This window comes from Scyliorhinus torazame, chromosome 9 (genome assembly GCF_047496885.1).
Source record: "Scyliorhinus torazame isolate Kashiwa2021f chromosome 9, sScyTor2.1, whole genome shotgun sequence".
Lineage (NCBI taxonomy): Eukaryota > Metazoa > Chordata > Chondrichthyes > Carcharhiniformes > Scyliorhinidae > Scyliorhinus > Scyliorhinus torazame.
In genome coordinates this window covers 203,462,608-203,484,150 of record NC_092715.1, presented here as the reverse complement: position 1 = coordinate 203,484,150, position 21,543 = coordinate 203,462,608, and the positions used below count along the sequence as shown (strand labels likewise).

Below are 21,543 nucleotides of genomic sequence, written 5' to 3'. Positions count from 1 at the left end.
AAACCCCCAACTTTGGAGGCTCCAAGTCCCTCTATCCCAGCAAAATCTGTCTCTGGGCCACCAGAGAGGCAAAGGCCAAAACGTCGGCCTCTCTCCCCCCTCTGCGCTCCCTGATCTTCCAACACTCCGAATATTGCCAACTCTGGACTCGGAGTCACCCTCCCTTCCAGGACCTCTGACATGACATCTGAAAATCCCTGCCAAAATCCCCTCACAGCCTCGGACACACCCAGAACGCGTGCACATGATTCGCAGGACCTCCCCCACACTGCCCACACCTGTCCTCCACCTCCTCAACAAACCTGCTCAACAAACAGTCATATGAGCCCTGTGGACCACCTTGAATTGGATCAGGCTAAGCCTGGCACCCAATGAGTATGCATTGACTCTCCTCAGGGCCTTCTCCCATACCCCGACTTCCAACTCCCCTCCCAGCTCTTCCTCCCACTTCCTCTTCAACTCCCCAATTGGAACCCCTTCCCACTCCATCAGTTCCTTCTATATTTCCGAGACCCTCCCCTCCCAATCCATGTTTTTTACACCACCTTATCCCATAGCCCCCTTAGCAGAGGCGAGGGAAGCCCGGGACCTGCCTCCAAACAAAGCCCTGCACTTGCAAGTACCGGAACCCATTCCCCCCGGCAACTCAAACTCTTTGTCTAGCTCCTCCAGGCTCGAGAAACCCTCCTTCATGAAGAGATCCCCAAAGCTCACAATCCCTGCCTGCTGCCACCTCCTGAAGCCCTCATCCACCCCCCCCACCCCCTCACCCGGAGCGAACTGGTGATTGCCACAGATTTGTGCCCACACCAATGCCCCCTCCAGCCTCATGTGCTGCCTGCATTGCCCCCACACTCTCAGGCCTGTCACTACCACTCGGCTTGTGGAGTACCGAGCCGACGAGAATGGCAGAGATGCTTCCACAAAGCCTTCAGACTCGTGCCCTTGCAAGATGCCACCTCCATCCGCTCCCACACCGGCCCCTCCCCCACTACCCATTTCCTAACCATCGATATATTAGCCGCCCAGTAGTAATTAACAAAGTTCGGAAGGGCCAAGCCCCCCTCCCCGTGCCCCCACTCAAGAAGGACCTTCTTCACCCTTGGGGCTTTCCTGGCCCATATAAAAACCAATATTACCACATTCAACTTCCTAAAAAATGCCTTGGGGATGAAAATTGGAAGACACTGAAACACGAACAGCAATCTCAAGAGGACTATAATTTTCACAGTCTGAACCCTCCCCGCATGACAGTGGGAGCACATCCCACCTACGGAAGTCCCCTTTCATTTGCTCAATCACCCTGCCCAAATTTAGGCATCTCCCTCAGTCTCCCCTCCTGCCCCCTTTACTGGATCACAAAAACTTCACTCTTGCCCATATTCAGCTTGTAACCTGAGAACTGGCCAAATTCCTCCAGTGTCCCCATAATTCCTGCAATCCCCCCAAAGGGTCTGTTATACAAAGGAGCAAGTCATCCACATAGAGCGAGACCCTATGTTCCACCCCCCCTCTCACTATCCCCCGCCAAATGTTCGATGCCCGCAACCACAACTGTCCAGCTTATAAGAGCTTGCAAACTCTTGTCACTATCATCCCTTAATGTCCCCAATGTAGAGTCCTCATCCTACCTGCTCAATGATCTCATCATCATGTAAGAGATACACCTTGGTGGCACTGTATCGTTCCTTCAAAGCAAGAGCAAAATGTTCAATGCAGCGAATGGAGAGCTTGGATTTCAGGGTTAGGATGATATCCTGTCAATTAAAGAACAAAAGGGTGGAATTCATTTCTTATTGCCTTTATGATTTTCCATGTGATCTACTTGAGCACTAATGCTAGAACATAGAACATAGAACATAGAAAATACAGCATTTAATCTATCATTCACACAGGATTCTTTCCATATCAGAAGACTCCTAACCAAGAACTTTCCAGAAAGAAAAAGACAAAGTACGGCTCTAAAATATTCCTAACATCCTACTCTACCCACTGAGAGATCAAGTGCAAACTCCACAGTCTGCAACCCTTGTTCCATCCACAGTCTACATCAGTTAAACTACTCGTTGTCTGAACATCCTTCTCTATCTACTGACCAAATCCCCTGTACCATCCACTGCCCAACCTTCTGTCAAAGCCACTTGTCAGAACCCCCTATTAAAAAAGCCTGTCCGACAGGAGGGGAGAGATAGATAGATAGACAGAGAGAGAGACAGAGAGAGAGAGAGAGACAGCGTGGAGGATTCAACAACTTCCTATTGCACAGCCCAAGGGAGAGGGAGGGAGGGGGAACTCTTATTGCTGACCTTCGTATTGACCCTGGACCAGCCCTTCTTAAAGGGGCATTGTGCTTGATGCTGGAAGCTGAGTGGAGTTAATCGAGAGTCAGTATTTGAGGAGCGAGGAGGGGAGGGGGGTGGTGCTGAGGGTGTAGCCCCTGGTGAGGTGTCCCAGCAGGGGCATTGACAGAGGGCAAAGGGGTGGGGGGGGGGGGGGGAATGAAATTTCCACTCAGCCCTCACAAGGGGTGACGGGGTGCTGTGGCGTGAAGCCTTTCACTGCCGAATGTCCCGGGCAGATGGGCAGGGTTTCCCGAAGATTGAAGGGTGGGCGGGCAAGGGGCAACTGGGTGCCCTGCGGGGAGGGTGGGTGTCTGGGGAGGGTGGGGGCGCTGCGGGGAGGGTGGGGGCGCTGCGGGGAGGGTGGGGGCGCTGCGGGGAGGGTGGGTGTCCGGGGAGGGTGGGGCCCTGCGGGGAAGGGGGAGGGTGGGGCCCTGCGGGGAAGGGGGTGGGTGGGGCCCTGAGGGGAAGGTGGGTGTCCGGGGAGGGTGGGGGTGCTCTGCGGGAGGGTGGGTGCCCGGGGAGGGTGGGGGGTGCCCGGGGAGGGTGGGTGTCCGGGGAGGGTGGGGTGCTCTGCGGGAGGGTGGGTGTCTGGGGAGGGTGGGGACGCTGCGGGGAGGGTGGGTGTCCGGGGAGGGTGGGGGCACTGCGGGGAGGGTGGGTGTCTGGGGAGGGTGGGGGCGCTGCGGGGAGGGTGGGTGTCCGGGGAGGGTGGGGGCGCTGCGGGAGGGTGGGTGCTCGGGGAGGGTGGGGGCGCTGCGGGGAGGGTGGGTGTCCGGGGAGGGTGGGGGTGCTCTGCGGGAGGGTGGGTGTCCGGGGAGGGTGGGGGCGCTGCGGGAGGGTGGGTGCCCTGCGGGGGAGGGGCGGGGGGGCGCTGCGGGGAGGGTGGGTGTCTGGGAGGGTGGGGGCGCTGCGGGGAGGGTGGGTGTCCGGGGAGAGTGGGGGTGCTCTGCGGGAGGGTGGGTGCTCTGCGGGGAGGGTGGGGGTGCCCGGCGATTGTGGGTGTCCGGGGAGGGTGGGTGCCCAGGGAGGGTGGGGGGTGCCCGGGGAGGGTGGGGGGTGCCCGGGGAGGGTGGGTGCCCGGGGAGGGTAGGGGTGCTCGGCGGGAGGGTGGGGGTGCCCGGGGAGGGTGGGGGTGCCCGGTGAGGGTGGGTGCCACGACATTCTTAACAGCCAATCGCATTACCGTGGGGCTGGAGTCACAAATGTGTCACAAATAGTTACCGGATTCCCCACACCCACTGTCACATCTGAAAGAGACGCCACCCCCCATCTCTCCGGCTCCTCTCCACCCTCGGGACGTCCCAAAGTGTCCCACACACAGTGACTCTCACTGGGGTACGGGTCCCACACACACTGACTCTCACTGGGGTACGGGTCCCACACACACTGACTCTCACTGGGGTACGGGTCCCACACACACTGACTCTCACTGGGGTACGGGCCCCACACACACTGACTCTCACTGGGGTACGGGCCCCACACACACTGACTCTCACTGGGGTACGGGTCCCACACACACTGACTCTCACTGGGGTACGGGTCCCACACACACTGACTCTCACTGGGGTACGGGTCCCACACACACTGACTCTCACTGGGGTACGGGTTCCATACACACTGACTCTCACTGGGGTACGGGTTCCACACACACTGACTCTCACTGGGGTACGGGTTCCACACACACTGACTCTCACTGGGGTACGGGTCCCACACACACTGACTCTCACTGGGATACGGGCCCCACACACCCTGACTGTCACTGGGGTACGGGTCCCACACACACTGACTCTCACTGGGGTACGGGTCCCACACACACTGACTCTCACTGGGGTACGGGTCCCACACACACTGACTCTCACTGGGGTACGGGTCCCACACACACTGACTCTCACTGGGGTACGGGTTCCACACACACTGACTCTCACTGGGGTACGGGTCCCACACACACTGACTCTCACTGGAGTACGGGTCCCACACACACTGACTCTCACTGGGGTACGGGTCCCACACACACTGACTCTCACTGGGGTATGGGTCCCACACCACACTGACTCTCACTGGGGTACGGGTCCCACACACACTGACTCTCATTGGGGTACGGGTCACACACACACTGACTCTCACTGGGGTACGGGTCCCACACAGACTGACTCTCACTGGGGTACGGGTCCCACACACACTGACTCTCACTGGGGTACGGGTCCAAAAAAAAAAAGCCTGTCCAAACATTGTCCAGACCCCCTATCCAAACCTACTAGCCAAACCCCGTCTAAAACATTGTCCAAATCCCCTATACAAATCACCTATCCAAACCCCCCTGTCCACACCACCTATCCAAACCTCCTGTCCAAACCCCCCTGTCCAAACCCCCTGTCCACACCACCTATCCAAACCCCCTGTCCAAATCCCCTATCCAAACCCCCCTGTCCACACCACCTATCCAAACCCCCTATCCAAACCCCCCTGTCCAAACCCCCTATCCAAACCCCCCTGTCCAAACCCCCTGTCTAAAACACTGTCCACACCACCTATCCAACCCACCAATCCAAACCCCCCTGTCCAAACCACGTGTCAAAACCCACTATCCAAACCCCGTCTAAAAAACTGTCCAAACCCCCTATCCGAACCATCAATCCAAACCCCCTATCCAAAACATTGTCCAAAGCCCCTATCCAAACCCCTGTCCAAACCCCCTATCCAAACCCCTGTCCAAAACACTGTGCAAACCCCCTATACAAACCCCTGTGCAAACCCCCTATCCAAAACACTGTCCAAACCCCCTATCCAAACCCCTGTCCAAACCCCCTATCCAAAACACTGTCCAAATCCCCCATCCAAACCCCTGTCAAAAACACTGTCCAAACCCCCTATCCAAAACACTGTCCAAACTCCCTATCCATACCCACTATCCAAAACACTGTCCAAACCCCCTATCCAAACCCCTGTCCAAACCCCCTATCCAAAACACTGTCCAAACCCCCCATCCAAACCCCTGTCCAAAACACTGTCCAAACCCCCTATCCAAACTCCTGTCCAAAACACTGTCCAAACCCCTGTCCAAACCCCCTGTCCAAACTCCGTCCAAACCCCCTGTCCAAACCCCCTATCCAAACCCCCTGTCCAAATCCCCTGTCCAAACCCCCTATCCAAATCCCGTTTAAACCCGCTGTCCAAAATACTGTCCAAACTCTTTGCTATATCCACTGTCCAATGCCCTTCTCCATCCACTGTCCAAAACCCCTGTGCAAACCGCCTGTCCAAACCCCTAATCCACTCCCCAGTCCCTTTGCTCTGTCCCCTGTCCAAACCCTTTGCTCCATCCACTGTCCAAACCCCTTGCTCCATCCACTGTCCAAACCCTTTGCTCCATCCACTGTCCAAACCCTTTGCTCCATCCACTGTCCAAACCCCTTGCTCCATCCACTGTCCAAACCCCTTGCTCCATTCACTGTCCAAACCCTTTGCTCCATCCACTGTCCAAACCCCTTGCTCCATCCACTGTCCAAACCCTTTGCTCCATCCACTGTCCAAACCCTTTGCTCCATCCACTGTCCAAACCCTTTGCCCCATTCACTGCCCAAGCCCTTTGCCCCATTCACTGTCCAAACCCTTTGCTCCATCCTTGATAAAGGCAAATTACAGCGGATGCTGGTTTCTGAAACAAAAAAGAAAATGCTGTAAAATCACAGCAGGTCTGGCAGCATTTTGGAGAGAAGAAGGTTAAGAGGAGACTTAATAGAGGCATACAAAATGATCAGGGGGTTGGATAGGATGGACAGTGAGAGCCTTCTCCCGCGGATGGATATGGCTGGCACGAGGGGACATAACTTTAAACTGAGGGGTAATAGATATAGGACAGAGGTCAGAGGTAGGTTCTTTACGCAAAGAGTAGTGAGGCCGTGGAATGCCCTACCTGCTACAGTAGTGAACTCGCCAACATTGAGGGCATTTAAAAGTTTATTGGATAAACATATGTATGATAATGGCATAGTGTAGGTTAGATGGCTTTTGTTTCGGTGCAACATCGTGGGCCGAAGGGCCTGTACTGCTCTGTATTGTTCTATGTTCTATGTTCTATCTGTAGGGAGAGAAAAGTACCGAGCCGGCGAGAATGGCAGAGGTGCCGTTAACAAAGCCTTGAGACTCGTGCCTTTGCAAGATGCCGCCTCCATCAGCTCCCACACCAACCCCTCCCCCACTACCCATTTCCTAACTATCGATACGGCTTTGACAAAGGATCATCTGGACTCGAAACGTTAGCTCTTTCCTCTCCCTACAGATGCTGCCAAACCTGCTGAGATTTTCCAGCATTTTCTTTGTGGACTTTGTTCCATCCACTCTCCAAACACTTTGCTCCATTCACTATCCAAACCCCCTGCTCCATCCACTGTCCGAACCCCCTGCTCCATCCACTGTCCAAACCCCCTGCTCCACCCACTGTCCATACCCTTTGCTCCATCCACTGTCCAAACCCGTTGCCCCATCCATTGTCCAAACCCGTTGCTCCATTCACTGTCCAAACCCGTTGCTCCATCCACTGTCCAAACCCGTTGCCCCATCCATTGTCCAAACCTGTTGCTCCATTCATTGTCCAAACCCTTTGCTCCACCCACTGTTCAAAGACTTTGCTCCATTCACTGTCCAACCCCATTGCTCCATTCACTGTCCAAACCCTTTGCTCAATCCACTGTCCAAACCCGTTGCTCTAACCACTGTCTAAACACTTTTCACCATTCACTATCCAAACCACTGCTCCATCCACTGTCCAAACCAGTTGCTCCACCCACTGTCCAAACCCTTTGCTCCATCCACTGTCCAAACCAGTTGCTCCACCCACTGTCCAAACCCTTTGCTCCGTCCACTGTCCAAACCCGTTGCCCCATCCATTGTCCAAACCTGTTGCTCCATTCATTGTCCAAACCCTTTGCTCCACCCACTGTTCAAAGACTTTGCTCCATTCACTGTGCAAACCCATTGCTCCATTCCCTGTCCAAACCCTTTGCTCAATCCACTGTCCAAACCCGTTGCTCTAACCACTGTCTAAACACTTTTCTCCGTTCACTATCCAAACCACTGCTCCATCCACTGTCCAAACCAGTTGCTCCACCCACTGTCCAAACCCTTTGCTCCATCCACTGTCCAAACCAGTTGCTCCACCCACTGTCCAAACCCTTTGCTCCGTCCACTGTCCAAACCCGTTGCCCCATCCATTGTCCAAACACGTTGCTACATTCACTGTCCAAACCCTTTGCTCCACCCACTGTCTAAACACTTTGCTCCATCCACTTTCCAAACACTTTGCTCCATTCACTCTCCAAACACTTTGCTCAATCCATTGTCCAAACACTTTGCTACGTTCACTATCCAAACCCCCTCCTCCATCCACTGTCCAAACCCCCTGCTCCATGCACTGACCAAACCCGTTGCGCCATTTACTGTCCAAACCCATTGCTCCATCCACTGTCCATACCCCCTGCTCCATCCACTGTCCATACCGTTGCTCCATCCACTGTCCAAACCCGTTGCTCCATCCGCTGTCAAAACTGTTAGCTCCATCGACTGTCCAAATCCCTTGCTCCAACCACGATGTAAACCGTTTGCTCCATCCGTTGCCTAAAGCTCCTACTCCATTGACTGTTCAGACCCTTTACTGCATCCACTGTCCAAACCCTTTGCTCCATCCACTGTCCAAACCAGTTACTGCATCATCTGTCCAAACGCTTTATCCATAAACTGTCCAAACCCTTTGCTCCATCCGCTGTCCAAACCCTTTACTCCATCCACTGTCCAAACCATTTGCTCCATCCACTGTCCAAACCGTTGCTCCATCCACTGTCCAAACCCGTTGCTCCATCCGCTGTCAAAACTGTTAGCTTCATCGACTGTCCAAATCCCTTGCTCCAACCACTATGTAAACCGTTTGCTCCATCCGTTGCCTAAAGCCCCTGCTCCATTGACTGTTCAGACCCTTTACTGCATCCACTGTCCAAACCCTTTGCTCCACCCACTGTCCAAACCTGTTGCTGCATCATCTGTCCAAACGCTTTATCCATCTACTGTCCAAACCCTTTACTCCATCCACTGTCCAAACCATTTGCTCCATCCACTGTCCAAACCCTTTGTCCAACCACTATGTCAACCGTTTGCTCCATCCACTGCTTAAACCCTGTTCTGTCCCCTGTCCAAACCCTTTGCTCCATCCACTGTCTAAACTCTTTGCTCCATCGACTGTTAGACAGTTTGCTCCATCGACTGTCCAAACCTCCTGCTCCAACCACTATGTAAACCATTTGCTCCATCCACTGTCTAAACACTTTGCTCCATCCACTGTCTAAACCCTTTGCTCCATCCACTGTCTAAGCCCTTTGCTCCAACCACTGTCTAAGCCCTGTGCTCCAAACACTGTCGAAACCCTTTGCCCCATCCACTGTCCATTCCCTTTGCTCCATTCGCTGTCTAAACCCTTTGCTCCATCCAGTGTCCATTCCCTTTGCTCCATTCGCTGTCTAAACCCTTTGCTCCATCCACTGTCTAAACCCTTTGCCCCATCCACTCTCCAAACCCTTTGTTCCATCCACTGTCCATTCCCTTTGCTCCATTCACTGTCCAAACCCTTTAATTTAATCACTGTCCAAACTCAATGCAACCCGATTTTCCTGGCCATCAAATGATCTCCACATTTGTCTCTCCCATTGGCAGTCTAAAGTACATTGTGATAAATAAACAATAATTCTTGTTCCCTTCTGCTGATATCCACCGTCAATCTTGTTCTGTCAGTGCCTAAAAGCTCTGAAAGCTTTTCTTAATCACTACATCCGTTATCTGGCAGAAATGGAACCGCGTTTTTGGTTTAAGTCAGTTATCAGATATGAATCTTGATGTTCACTGCAGAATCTTACCACTCAAAAACTTTATCTTAGCTTTTAAATGCTTTCATCCCCTTATACAGTGAGTTAACATAACATCGGATATTATCTTTGAAGTCACGAAAAAAACAAAAGTTGACCAACAAGCCTCCCTCCAGAGATAATTGTTGTTCTGTTTTTTGCTTGATTTTTGACCGATTTTCCTGGTCTTATTTATTGTTCATGTGCAAAGAAAGAAACAGCAGTGGCGCAGTGGTTAGCACTGCTGCCTCAAGACGCCGAGGTCCCAGGTTCGATCCCGGCTCTGGGTCACTGTCCGTGTGGAGTTTGCACATTCTCCCCGTGTTTGCGTGGGTTTCGCCCCCACAACCCAAAGATGTGCAGGGTAGGTGGATTGGCCACGCTAAATTGCCCCTTAATTGGAAAAAATGAATTGGGTAGAACATAGAACAGAGAACAACTCTAAATTTATTTCAAGAAAAGAAAGAAACAGCAACCTTCCATGACCAAAGGACATTCCAAAGGCTTTAATGCCAACAATGTATTTGTTGCCTCAATGTTAGTTCAGTTCAGCCTCTTTTGGCAAAAAACATTTTCACACGCATGACAGCCTGTCTCTGATTCACTCGCCTCTCCACGACGTAATGGCTGCAATCAGTGGGGCTCACCATTTAAACACCTCCCCAGCAGTTGTTCCAAGTCCAGTCAGGGGGCTGGCTACTGGAGCAACTGTACCACGCTTCACCCTGGCTCTGTGAAGCAACAGTGTTAACCACTGTGCTATTGTGCCGCCCACTTCATTTTTTCCCTCGACAATCCATTTCTGTATCCTGGTTCCATCATGCCTTTCATTCTACTATTTGTCATAAAATTTCAGTTTGTGATTCTGCCACCTTGATAAAATTCTTAACATTTTGACCTCTTTTGCCTCCCTGATTTGAAACACTTGGGCAGCACGGTAGCACAGTGGTTAGCACTGTGGCTTCACAGCTCCAGGGTCCCAGGTTCGATTCCTCGTTGGGTCACTGTCTGTGCGGAGTCTGCACGTTCTCCCCGTGTCTGCGTGGGTTTCCTCCGGGTGCTCCGGTTTCCTCCCACAGTCCAAAGACATGCAGGTTAGGTGGATTGGCCATGATAAATTGCCCTTAGTGTCCAAAAAGGTTAGGAGGGGTTATTGGGTTACGGGGATAGGGTGGAAGTGAGGGCTTAAGTGGGTCGGTGCCGACTCGATGGGCCCAATACAGCTGCACTGTATGTTCTATGTTCACTGCACCACGTCTTCGGGTGCTGATACTTTATTCAACTCTGGAATTCTGATCCTAAACTTCTCTGCCCCTCTACCTCTTTTTCTTCCTTCTGTATACAACTTAAAACCTATGGGCGCAATTCAACGGACTTGAAACTAAATCCAGTTTTGGGCATATTGGACAGGGTGTTTCTTGGCGGCTACAGCACCAAGATTCATCCCAGTATTCACCGGCACTTTGACGTTTTTTTGGGCCTCAGCGAGTTTCTCCCAGCCAAGGCCACACTATAGTCAATTTCCTACCGGGTGCCATTTGACCGGCAGAACCAATCTCTTCACCTGCCCCCCCCGCCCTTTTCAGGTCCTTCCTCCGCCCCCCCCCCCCCCACTTTCTGGATGTCACCCTTTCACTCACCCAACCTTCTATTGGCCCCTATATCCCCCAATGGGCAAGGCTTCCTCCTGGACCCGACCCTGGCAGTGCCAACCTGGCACCCACACTTGTTGACATTGCCAGCCTGACACCCTGGAAGTGCCTCTGACACCCTGGCAGTGCCACCCAGGCACCTAGTGATGCCAAGGTGCCCGAGTCCCAGGGTACTACCCTGCCCCCTAATAGCCTGTGAGACCCCTCGAGCTGTCGTCATGCCCGGTCCATGTTTATGGACACCAATGCTCAACGATTGAGGTTTTGCAGGTGCGGCCGTTGACTACCGGCGCCTGGTGAATGCAGTGGCTCATTTAAATTTGCTGATCCGAATCATGTCCAGCGAGTGTGGAACTAGTCGGGTGACTCATGATCATGCCATTTTTTCTGTCGTAAAATGCAACCGTCCCCACGCTGGCGAGGGGACATAGCCTCAAAATCGGAGAATCCAGCCCTACATTTTTATCATTTGCTTTAATATCTCCTTTTATGGTTCGTTGTCACATTTTATTTCAGAACATATCTGTGAAGCATCTTGAGATGTTACAATGAAGACACAACATAAATGCAAATTCTTGGCACTGATGTTGTTAAGTTATGTAAATTAACCAAAGAAAATCAATTGATCAATTTAAATATAAGGGGAAGGTCAGAATGTGATTACTGTGGATGCTGGAGCTCTGAAATAAGAACTCGACATGCTGTAAATAGCCAGTAGGTCAGACAATTTATGAAGAGAGAAACAGAGTCAATGGATGGGATTTTCTGATCCTTCCCACTGGTGGGATCTTCCCACTGTGCCAGCAATGGCCACCCCCCCCACCCCTCCACCCCCCGCTGCAGGTTCCCCGGCGGTGGAGGGTGTGAACAATGGAAAACCCCATTGACAGGGGCGGAACTGCAAGATCCCGCCAATGACGAGCCGCGTCCACCACCACAATACACACCACAGTGGGGGGGAATCCCGCCCAATGTTTCAACGGAACTGAAGAGAGTTGTAGATATAACAGGTTTTAACTTGAGTACTAAGGCAGGGAAAGCAGTGAGGGGAGGAAAGAACAAAAGTGGTGTGTGATGGGTTTGAAGACTGGTGAGATTAAAAGGGTGATGGTACAAGGCGAAACGGGATAGTGATGGAACAAGTAAAGAAGCAAAAGAAGGGTCTAACTAATTTCAATCACCCTGTCAGTTCCTTGATTTTGAAACCAGTCATTCACTGGATGCATACATATCAATCATACTCCTAGAGGGATGATTGAATTGGTGAATCTAACCTCGTCTGCACGATAAATCCAATTCAATATAAAATAGCTTGTGGCAATTTCCATGGTCACTCAAGGAATCTGAGTCTTTAATTTTTCGTTATTTTTGGGAGAAATACATCCATTGAATGACTTAATGGCCATAACATGTTCAAATATTGTGGCTTTCAAACAGAAATCTTGAATAGCAATTTACAATGTTATATGTTGACATAAAAGCACAATCAAAAATTGTGACAACAGGAAGTTTGTGGACAAGAATGCATGGCCCTCATCAGATTTTCAGTGATGTAGATAAGGAGCAGATAGCACAGAACTAAAAAACACCACTGCCATGTCTCTCCTACGTCTGTGTCAGTGATGCTACTTAGAATCATAGAATTTCTACCGTGCAGAAGGAGGCCATTCCGCCCATCAGGTCTGCACCGACCCTCTGAAAGAAAGAGGCCCACTCCCCCGTCCTATCCCTGTAACCCCACCTAATCGGTCGATCCATGGATATAAGGGGCAATTTATCATGGCCAATCCACCTAACCTGCACATCTATGGACTGTGGGAGGAAGCACCCGGAGGAAACCCACGCACACACGGGGAGAATGTGCAAACTCCACACTGACAGCAACTTGAGCAGCAACAGAATAAATGAGACAGGTGAGGTGCTTTATCATCTGTTAGGCCGAATGACAACTGTACTGAGATTTTGAGTTCTGTTTTTCCCAAGGGAAATCAATAAAGTCAATTAAAAGAAGTCTCTCTGGGCAAAATCAACAAAGCGGAGACCACACAACAGAACCTTCATTACCTTCACTGTTGTATTTTTCTCAAATCTAAAGGCTTTGGTCTGTCCATTTTCCAAATACACCTTGAGAACATTGGGCATGAAAAGAAGTGAGTTACCCTGTGGGGGGAGCAAAGCACAAATTTCTCGGATTATTTATTGCAACAAAGAAACAAAATCACAACAACAAACAGTCTCCACCTTATATTTGGTTGAAATGCTGGAGGGTAGTGGAGGGGGGGGGGGGGGAAGAAAGGGGACAGGAAATGGGATGGGACCCAGTGCCACCACAATTCAACCCTCTTCCGAAGAGAGTGGGAAATTCCAGTGGCCGGGGGAAGGGAGACAGATCACTGGCCCACCCACACCTCTCCCACAGCAAAGTACAGGAAATTCTATACAGTTTGCATTCAATGGCACCATGCCAGCTAAGGGCTGGTGTACTGGCAACTGGGGTCTGCTGGAGTTTTGGGCTCCTTCACCCAGGTAATCATGAAGCTCCTGCTGTCATATTGTTCAGAAGTCCACATGTAGATGTCGCCTCCAGAAATGCTTAACCATTCTGTCGGGAGTCTCACAGGACATCCTTAAAAAAGCTCCATCAGGCACAGAGGTACTTTGGGGTTTCCTGGGGCTTTGTACAGAGATTGTGTCTAACAAGGTCACTAGCACGGAGGGGGCCATGCTGAAGACAAGCAATTAGGGTGGGAGGCGCTCCCTGTGCTGAGGTTTCAGCACTTCCAGCCTCAGAGGTGCCTGACGTTAGCTCTGGATGTTGGCAGATCCAGTGGAAGACACGCAGTTGCTCTTGAGAAGGGAAAGTAGACTCCACAGGCAAAGCATGCAGAGAGGCAGTTAAATCATGGGGAGACGGTGGCATTGTGGTATTGTCCCTGGACTAATAATCCAGAGACCCAGGGTAATGATCTGGGGACCCGCATTCGAATCCCACTACGGCAAATTGTGAAATTTGAATTTTTAAAAAACAGGAATTAAAAGTCTAATGATGACTATGAAACCATTGCCGATTATCCTAAAACCCCATCTGGTTCCCTAATACCCTTTAGGGAACCGGCTGACTCTTAAAAGGTTCTCTCGAATGGCCAATACAAGTCACTCAGTCCAAAGGCAATTAGGGATGGGCAATAAATGCTGGCCTAGCCAGCGATGCCCACATCCCATTAATGAATAAAAGAGACATCCAAAGAAGAAGTAATAGCACAAATGAAAGCAGCCACCTTGCCATGAGCAGCAAGGTGTCTAACATCCATTCCATGACTGGTGCATGCTGAGTTTTGTAACCTGAACAGAAAGAAGCAGAGGACCCTGGCAATCCCACAAAGATAGGAGACCACCCATCAACCCCACAGATTCTAATGATACCAAAGAAGGTCCCTGGAGGGTACAAGCCTTTTTCCAAAGTAATTTCTTTGCGCAATTTCTGGTCAATTTAATCTTCCTGTAGATGAGGAATCACACTTCCTTACTGTAACTAAGTCTCACAGCTATGAACTCAACATGTGTGCTGCCCTGCAGTGACTGGAACGTTGCAGCAACAATATTAAATTGGGGCTCAACCCTCACTGGGGACTTTGGGAGTACCTTAGGAGCAGAATTCCCATCTGCAGTGGCCGTTGTGGAGGGTGGAAAAGGGAAAAAATTAAACAGAGGTCTTTCCTGGCAGATCCCTGCCTGTTTATACAGCTATTCCGATCCCCTGAATCATCTTGTACCAAACACTAGAACTTCCCATCCAGGAAGAAGTGGACATAGAACATAGAACATAGAACAATACAGCGCAGTACAGGCCCTTCGGCCCACGATGTTGCACCGAAACAAAAGCCATCTAACCTACACTATGCCATTATCATCCATATGTTTATCCAATAAACTTATAGAACTAGACATATTGTTACAAATACAAAGTTAAAAGGATTTTTCTGGACTGTCTCTTCAATTTATGGTAAAATGGAAGAAAGAGGGGATCATGCGACCTGCTCTGAATTCTGCCCAACAACAAGCCTGGATTAATCATAGAATCATAGAAGTTTACAGCATGGAAACAGGCCCTTCGGCCCAACCAGTCCATGCCGCCCAGTTTTTACCATTAAGCTAGTCCCAGTTGCCCGCACTTGGCCCATAACCCTCTATACCCATCTTACCCATGTAACTATCTAAATGCTTTTTAAAAGACACAATTGTACCCGCCTCTACTACTACCTCTGGCAGCACATTCCAGACACTCACTACCCTCTGAATGAAGAAATTGCCCCTCTGGGCCCTTCTGAATCTCTCCCCTCTCACCTTAAACCTATGCCCTCTAGTTTTAGACTCCCCTACCTTTGGGAAAAGATGTTGACTATCTACCTTATCTATGCCCCTCATTATTTTATAGACCTCTATAAGATCACCCCTAAGCCTCCTACGCTCCAGGGAGGAGCGTAACCATAGAAACTGTAGTGCAGAAGGAAGCCATTTAGCCCATCAAGTCTGCACTGGCCCTCCAAAAGCACACTCTACCTAGGCCCACTTGTGCTTGATGTTCACACCTGCAGACAATGGTTACAGCGGTTGTGTTGACAGTAGGTGTTTTTTAGTCCCCAAGTCTCAGTTTGGACTGTCAGGTTTTATAAATGGTGATACTTTGAACTTTCTGTGCAAGACATGGGAGAATGCGCAAACTCCACACAGCCACCCAAGGCTAGAATTGAACCTGGGTCTGGGTCCCTGGCGCTGTGAGGCAGCAGTGCTAACCACTGTGCCACCGTGTCAACCCAAATATGATGGATTGTACAGTTGGAGAAGATGTTCTCCATATGTAAATAGGATCATCATTATAATGTATAGGGCAGCACGGTAGCATTGTGGATAGCACAATTGCTTCACAGCTCCAGGGTCCCAGGTTCGATTCCGGCTTGGGTCACTGTCTGTGCGGAGTCTGCACATCCTCCCCGTGTGTGCGTGGGTTTCCTCCGGGTGCTCCGGTTTCCTCCCACAGTCCAAAGATGTGCAGGTTAGGTGGATTAGCCATGATAAATTGCCCTTAGTGTCCAAAATTGCCCTTAGTGTTGGGTGGGGTTACTGGGTTATGGGGATTGGGCGGAGGTGTTGACCTTGGGTAGGGTGCTCTTTCCAAGAGCCGGTGCAGACTCAATGGGCCGAATGGCCTCCTTCTGCACTGTAAATTCTATGATAATCTATGAATGTGGCATGATGTGGTTGTCACCTTGGCCAAGGTCATTAAACCATGTTTAGTTTCATATAATAAGCAGGCAGAAAATAATTTGTCGCCTTTTTAACTTCAGCCAACTTGGTGCATCCATTCCTCTCCATGTCCCAGCGGAACACAGGCACCGGTCTAAGTGTCCTGAAATCGGCCCATAGTTGATCCAATGTGATATGTGCTGGAGTCAACCAAACTTGTTAAAACAACAAGGGGCTCAAAAGCTGGTGGGAAATGCTTTCATGCTTCAAAGCAGTAACAGTCACTGATTGTTCAGTGTGTGTTATCACATAAAACACAAAACAAGATATTTGGATAATTTTTGATATTCTGGATAATCATAAAGTTCATAAACAGACATATGAATACATGGCAGCTACATGGTCAAAATTATCCCTTCCCAGAACCCTATTGATAGAAATCTATACTGGAGGGGTATCCACCAATAGTCCCTCTAATTTCTGTTTGCTGTGCAAGGTCAACTTGTTGAACCATGCAGCCACACATACACATGTCCTATAGGGAACGTTGCTTGTGCGTCACCTCTTTGTTCCCTGCTTGGTACATTGATGATTGTTGCTTGAATGCCCACCAATCCCATCAGCCTTGGTTCTAGTCCAGCAGGGCACATCCAGGCAAGAAGAACCAGGCACTGTGCCTCAATGACTACCGTCTGGTGGCCCTGACTTCAGTCGTAATGAAGTGCTTCGAGAGGTTGATCATGAAGTGCATCACCTCCATACTCCCAGAACGCCTTGATCCACTGCAATTCGCATACCATCGCAACCGGTCCACAGCAGACGCCATTTCCCTGGCCCTACACTCACCCCGAGAGTATCTCGACAGCAAGGACTCCTACATCAGACTCCTATTTATTGACGACAGCTCCGCCTTCAACACCATAACCCCAACCAAGCTCATATCAAAGCTCCAAAACCTAGGACGTGGCTCCCCACTCTGCAACTGGATCCTCGATTTTCTGACCAACAGACCACAATCAGTAAGAATGAATAACACCTCCTCCACAATAGTCCTCAATACCGGGACCCCACATGGCTGCGTACTTAGCCCCTTACTCTACTCCCTGTACACATACGACTGCGTGGCAAAATTTGGTTCCAACTCCATCTACAAGTTTGCTGACGATACGACCATAGTGGGCTGGATCTCGAATAACGACGAATCAGAATACAGGAGGGAGATTGAGAACCTAGTGGAATGGTGCAGAGACAACAATCTCTCCCTCAATGCCAGCAAAACTAAAGAGCTGGTCATTGACTTCAGGAAGCAAAGTACTGTACACACCCCTGTCAGCATCAACGGGGCCGAGGTGAAGATGGTTAGCAGTTTCAAATTCCTAGGGGTGCACATCTCCAGAAATCTGTCCTGGTCCACCCACATCGACGCTACGATCAAGAAAGCACAACAGCGCCTGTACTTCCTCAGGAATCTAAGAAAATTTGGCATGTCCACATTAACCCTTACCAACTTTTACAGATGCACCATAGAAAGCATCCTATCTGGCTGCATCACAGCCTGGTATGGCAACTGCTCGGCCCAGGACCGCAAGAAACTTCAGAGAGTCGTGAACACTGCCCAGTCCATCACACGGACCTGCCTCCCATCCATTGACTCCATCTACACCTCCCGCTGCCTGGGGAAAGCGGGCAGCATAATCAAAGACCCCTCCCACCCGGCTTACTCACTCTTCCAACATCTTCCATCGGGCAGGAGATACAGAAGTCTGAGAACACGCACAAACAGACTCAAAAACAGCTTCTTCCCCACTGTCACCAGACTCCTAAATGACCCTCTTATGGACTGATTTCATTAACACTACACCCTATATGCTTCATCCGATGCCGGTGCTTACGTAGTTACATTGTATACCTTGTGTTGCCCTATTATGTATTTTCTTTTATTCCGTTTTCTTCCCATGTACTTAATGATCTGTTGAGCTGCTCGCAGAAAAACACTTTTCACTGTACCTTGGTACACGTGACAATAAACAAATCCAATCCAATCCAATCTCGACAATCAGGTATCCAGTGTTTCATAGAAAAAGCAAAAAGTGCTCTGTCGAGAAACTAGTTGGGACTAAACCAAGAATAATGATGGTCTGCCTGGACCCGTCAATAGGCTGAATTCCTGCGGGAGGCACAAACCTGTGTGTGGCCATTGACGATCACTTCCTCAGCAAAGCGCACTTTGACTGGGTTGCTTTTCAGTCTGGCTCGTTTTTCTTCAGTGATGAATGATGACTTGGGCCCCTGAACACAAACAGAAACCATTAGATTTCAGTCACAGCACTGACATTCAGCATCGACAATGTGACGTACGAGGGGAATCCCTGCACTAATGTTCTGAGTCCCAGAAGTTTGATTACAACCTAAAATGGAAGTACAAAGGGTGGAGTGTGCGCTGCATATGCCTGTTTACATGATCCCAGACAGCACGTTAAATTTATTCAGGAGGTCAGTGCTAGGAGATTCACTCCTAGGACATTACTGTAATGTCAAAAGAAGCTCAATAGCCTTACCACCTCCAGCCTCACTACTCCCTATCCTTCCCTCCCCTGTTTCCCTTCACCCTGTGATAATCACTGCACTAGACTTAAATCTACATCCTTCACCTTATACTCACACATTCACCACTAATTCAACACTCACAACCCCACACCTCACATCTTATACACTGTGTATCAACTCTAAACACCTCACAAGATTATCACTAATATCTGCCCTCCTTTCTTACAGAAGACTGGTCACAACTCAAGACAGGAGGCTACCAGTGATGGAGGCCATAACCATCGCATTGCGCCCATGGCAGATCGGGGCGTGCTGGGTAAGCAGCGGGAATGGCCAAAATCGAGCTTCGCGCCGGGCTCCACCCAGACTGCAATTCACTCAGCCCACTTCCGGTGGCGAGTTCTGCATCTCGCCCATAAATGGCGAGCATATCATTAACTCTCATTTGCATTCATTTCCATCTCATTAGCGAGATTGAAGTTGAATACAGCGGCCTCCCAGGAATTACCTGACTCCCCAACGAGAAATCACGCAAGCCTCATTTAGTACGCCTTTTGAAAAAGTGAAGCTGACGCAATAGCTGTTGCGGGGAAGTGAGAAGCCATTTCCAATTTCCGGCATGCAGCTCAAGGGCACCGGAGCTGCTGACCCATTGCTCGGGGGGGTCCCTTCAGGGGGTTGGATCTGGTTGGGAGGCTGAAGCATTCTAGGTCAGGGACCACCTCTGGGCAGGGGACTGAAGGGCTTTGCGTCTGTGAGGCCTTCAAGCCATCTTTAAATATTGTGGAGACCCATAACAGGGGCAACCACAGCTGCCGCCTGTCTGTCCTACCAGACAGTCCAGGACAGAGCCATGCTGTGGCTTCTATCCTCAAAGTTAATTTCACTCCCTTTGACTGTGAGCAGCCTCTAGCATCACAGCTGAAGGCTATTTCAACTGAGGAATGAGCCATGTTAATTGTGAGAGCACTTCACGTTCCTCAACTCTCAAGTGCCTCCTCAACGGCACACATGCCATGTCTCAGAGGATGATTAGTTCATAGCATGTCAAGTAAACAGTTGTGCCTGAACTCTAGGAGCATCAGCATCATAGAGGCAGCTGCTAACAATCAAGCATCAAAGGGTAGGCCTTCAACACTGGGGATCCTCTCGCGACCAAAGGTTATGTATGCAGATCATGGGAGGGCATGGCCTCCCCATTGTTCCCAGCAGAGGTCTGGGATATGGGTGTAGGGGCTCCTAATGTGGCCAGGGTTAAGGGTTCAGTGCAAGGGTCGCCAATAGTGGATGACACTCTAAGAGACGACGGGACACATAAGGGTGGGAGCGGTTTGGGGGATTTGAGGTCCCGGGATGAAAGCCCTAACTATTGTCGGTCTATCTCCTTCTCCAATTCCTTACAGATTCCAGAATGGCTGCTGGAGTTTATCCCAAAGTGGCTGCTGTCACATTGCTGGTGGCGGCCGAGGTGGCCAGATGCCCGCGAAGGCAACAGCGACGACTTAGGCTGGAGGCGGCACCCTATGCACCCCACTGGACGCCCTGAAAACAAGACTGCCCATCAGGCTCAGGAGGATGTACAAGTGTCACTGGTCATTCAATAAGTTGATGAACAGTCTCAGCAGAGAGACAGTGTGGCACCTGTGCCACCCCCTGGAGGAGGAGGTGGACACCCACTCCTGGTGGCCATGAATGTCACTGCAGCCCTCAACCTTTTTGCCACCTGTTCATTCCAGGGCTCAAGCGGAGACCTGTTTGGCATTTCACAATCTACAAGTGCATCTGGGAGGTCACAGATGCCTGGGCATCAGGCTTTATCACCTTTGAGCTGGACCAGACCCACCAAGATGCCCAGGCGGCAGGATTCTCTGCCATCACCGAGATGCCCCAGGTCCAGGGGGCAATAGATGGCACGCATGTCACCCTGCGTGCAGCGGGGCATCAGAGAGTGCCTTTAATTAACAGGAAGGGGTTCCACTCCCTCAATGTTCAGATTGTGTGCGACCACTACCTCCATATCATGCACGTATGTGCCCGTTACCCTGGGAGAAGGCATGACAGCTACATCCTGGGGCACTCAGAGATCTGAGGACCACCCCAGGATGACGGGTTGGCTCTTGGGGGAGAAGGGATACCCGCTGAGGTCATGGCTGATGGCACTGGTGTGGAGGCCTGGGACTGATGGGGAGATTTGTTATAATGAGGCCCATGCTGCCACCCATGCTGTCGTTGAGCGCTGCAGAGGACTGCTGAAAATGCCTGGACCGTTCTGGTGGTGCCCTGCAGTCCACCCCCCCCTGAGGGTCTCCCATTTTGTGGCGGTCTGCTTTGCTCTCCACAACCTGGCACAGCAGTGGGGCGACATGGTGGAGGTGGAGGAGGGAAATGCGGCCTCATCTGAAGAGGAGGAGGAGGTGGACCATGAGGGTCTGGAGGACGAGCCCAAGGAAGAGCCAGAAGATGGAGGAGAGGCGGCGGTGAGGGCCTGACTCACACAGAGTTCCAAGAAGGTCCTCATGGTCTCCCGATTCTCATAGGATGAGGCTGTGTCCGTCAAGTCAATCCCCCCCCCATTACCCTCCCCCCAATTCCTCCTCCACCCCCCATTTCCCTCCTTCCCCCACATTTCCCTCTTTGCCCCAAATCCCTCCTTCCCCCTCCCCTCCCCCATTTCCCTCCTTCCCCCATGTTTCCTTCCCCCCAATCAACCCTCCCCCCATTCCCCACCCCATCACACCACATCCTCGCCGACCACCCTGTTCCACCCTCCTAAGGTCTGTGCAACATCACTCCAGGGCGAGGCACCGGTGTCAAAGCAGGAGAGTGATGACAACTCACTGTGAGGTTAGCTCTGGTGCTCCTCAGTTTCTG

At 50.9% G+C, this 21,543-nt stretch overlaps 1 protein-coding gene across 1 annotated transcript in view; it reads right to left on the bottom strand.

Moving 5' to 3' along the window:
• Positions 1-21,543, bottom strand: part of frmpd1a (FERM and PDZ domain containing 1a) — a 264,403-nt gene that overhangs the window by 69,303 nt on the left and 173,557 nt on the right. The window contains exons 6-8 of the mRNA XM_072517007.1: positions 18,310-18,414; positions 12,946-13,041; positions 1,632-1,757 (exon numbers count right to left, since the gene is read on the bottom strand). Coding sequence (XP_072373108.1) covers positions 1,632-1,757; positions 12,946-13,041; positions 18,310-18,414 — 327 coding nt within the window. The remainder of the gene's footprint in view (positions 1-1,631; positions 1,758-12,945; positions 13,042-18,309; positions 18,415-21,543) is intronic.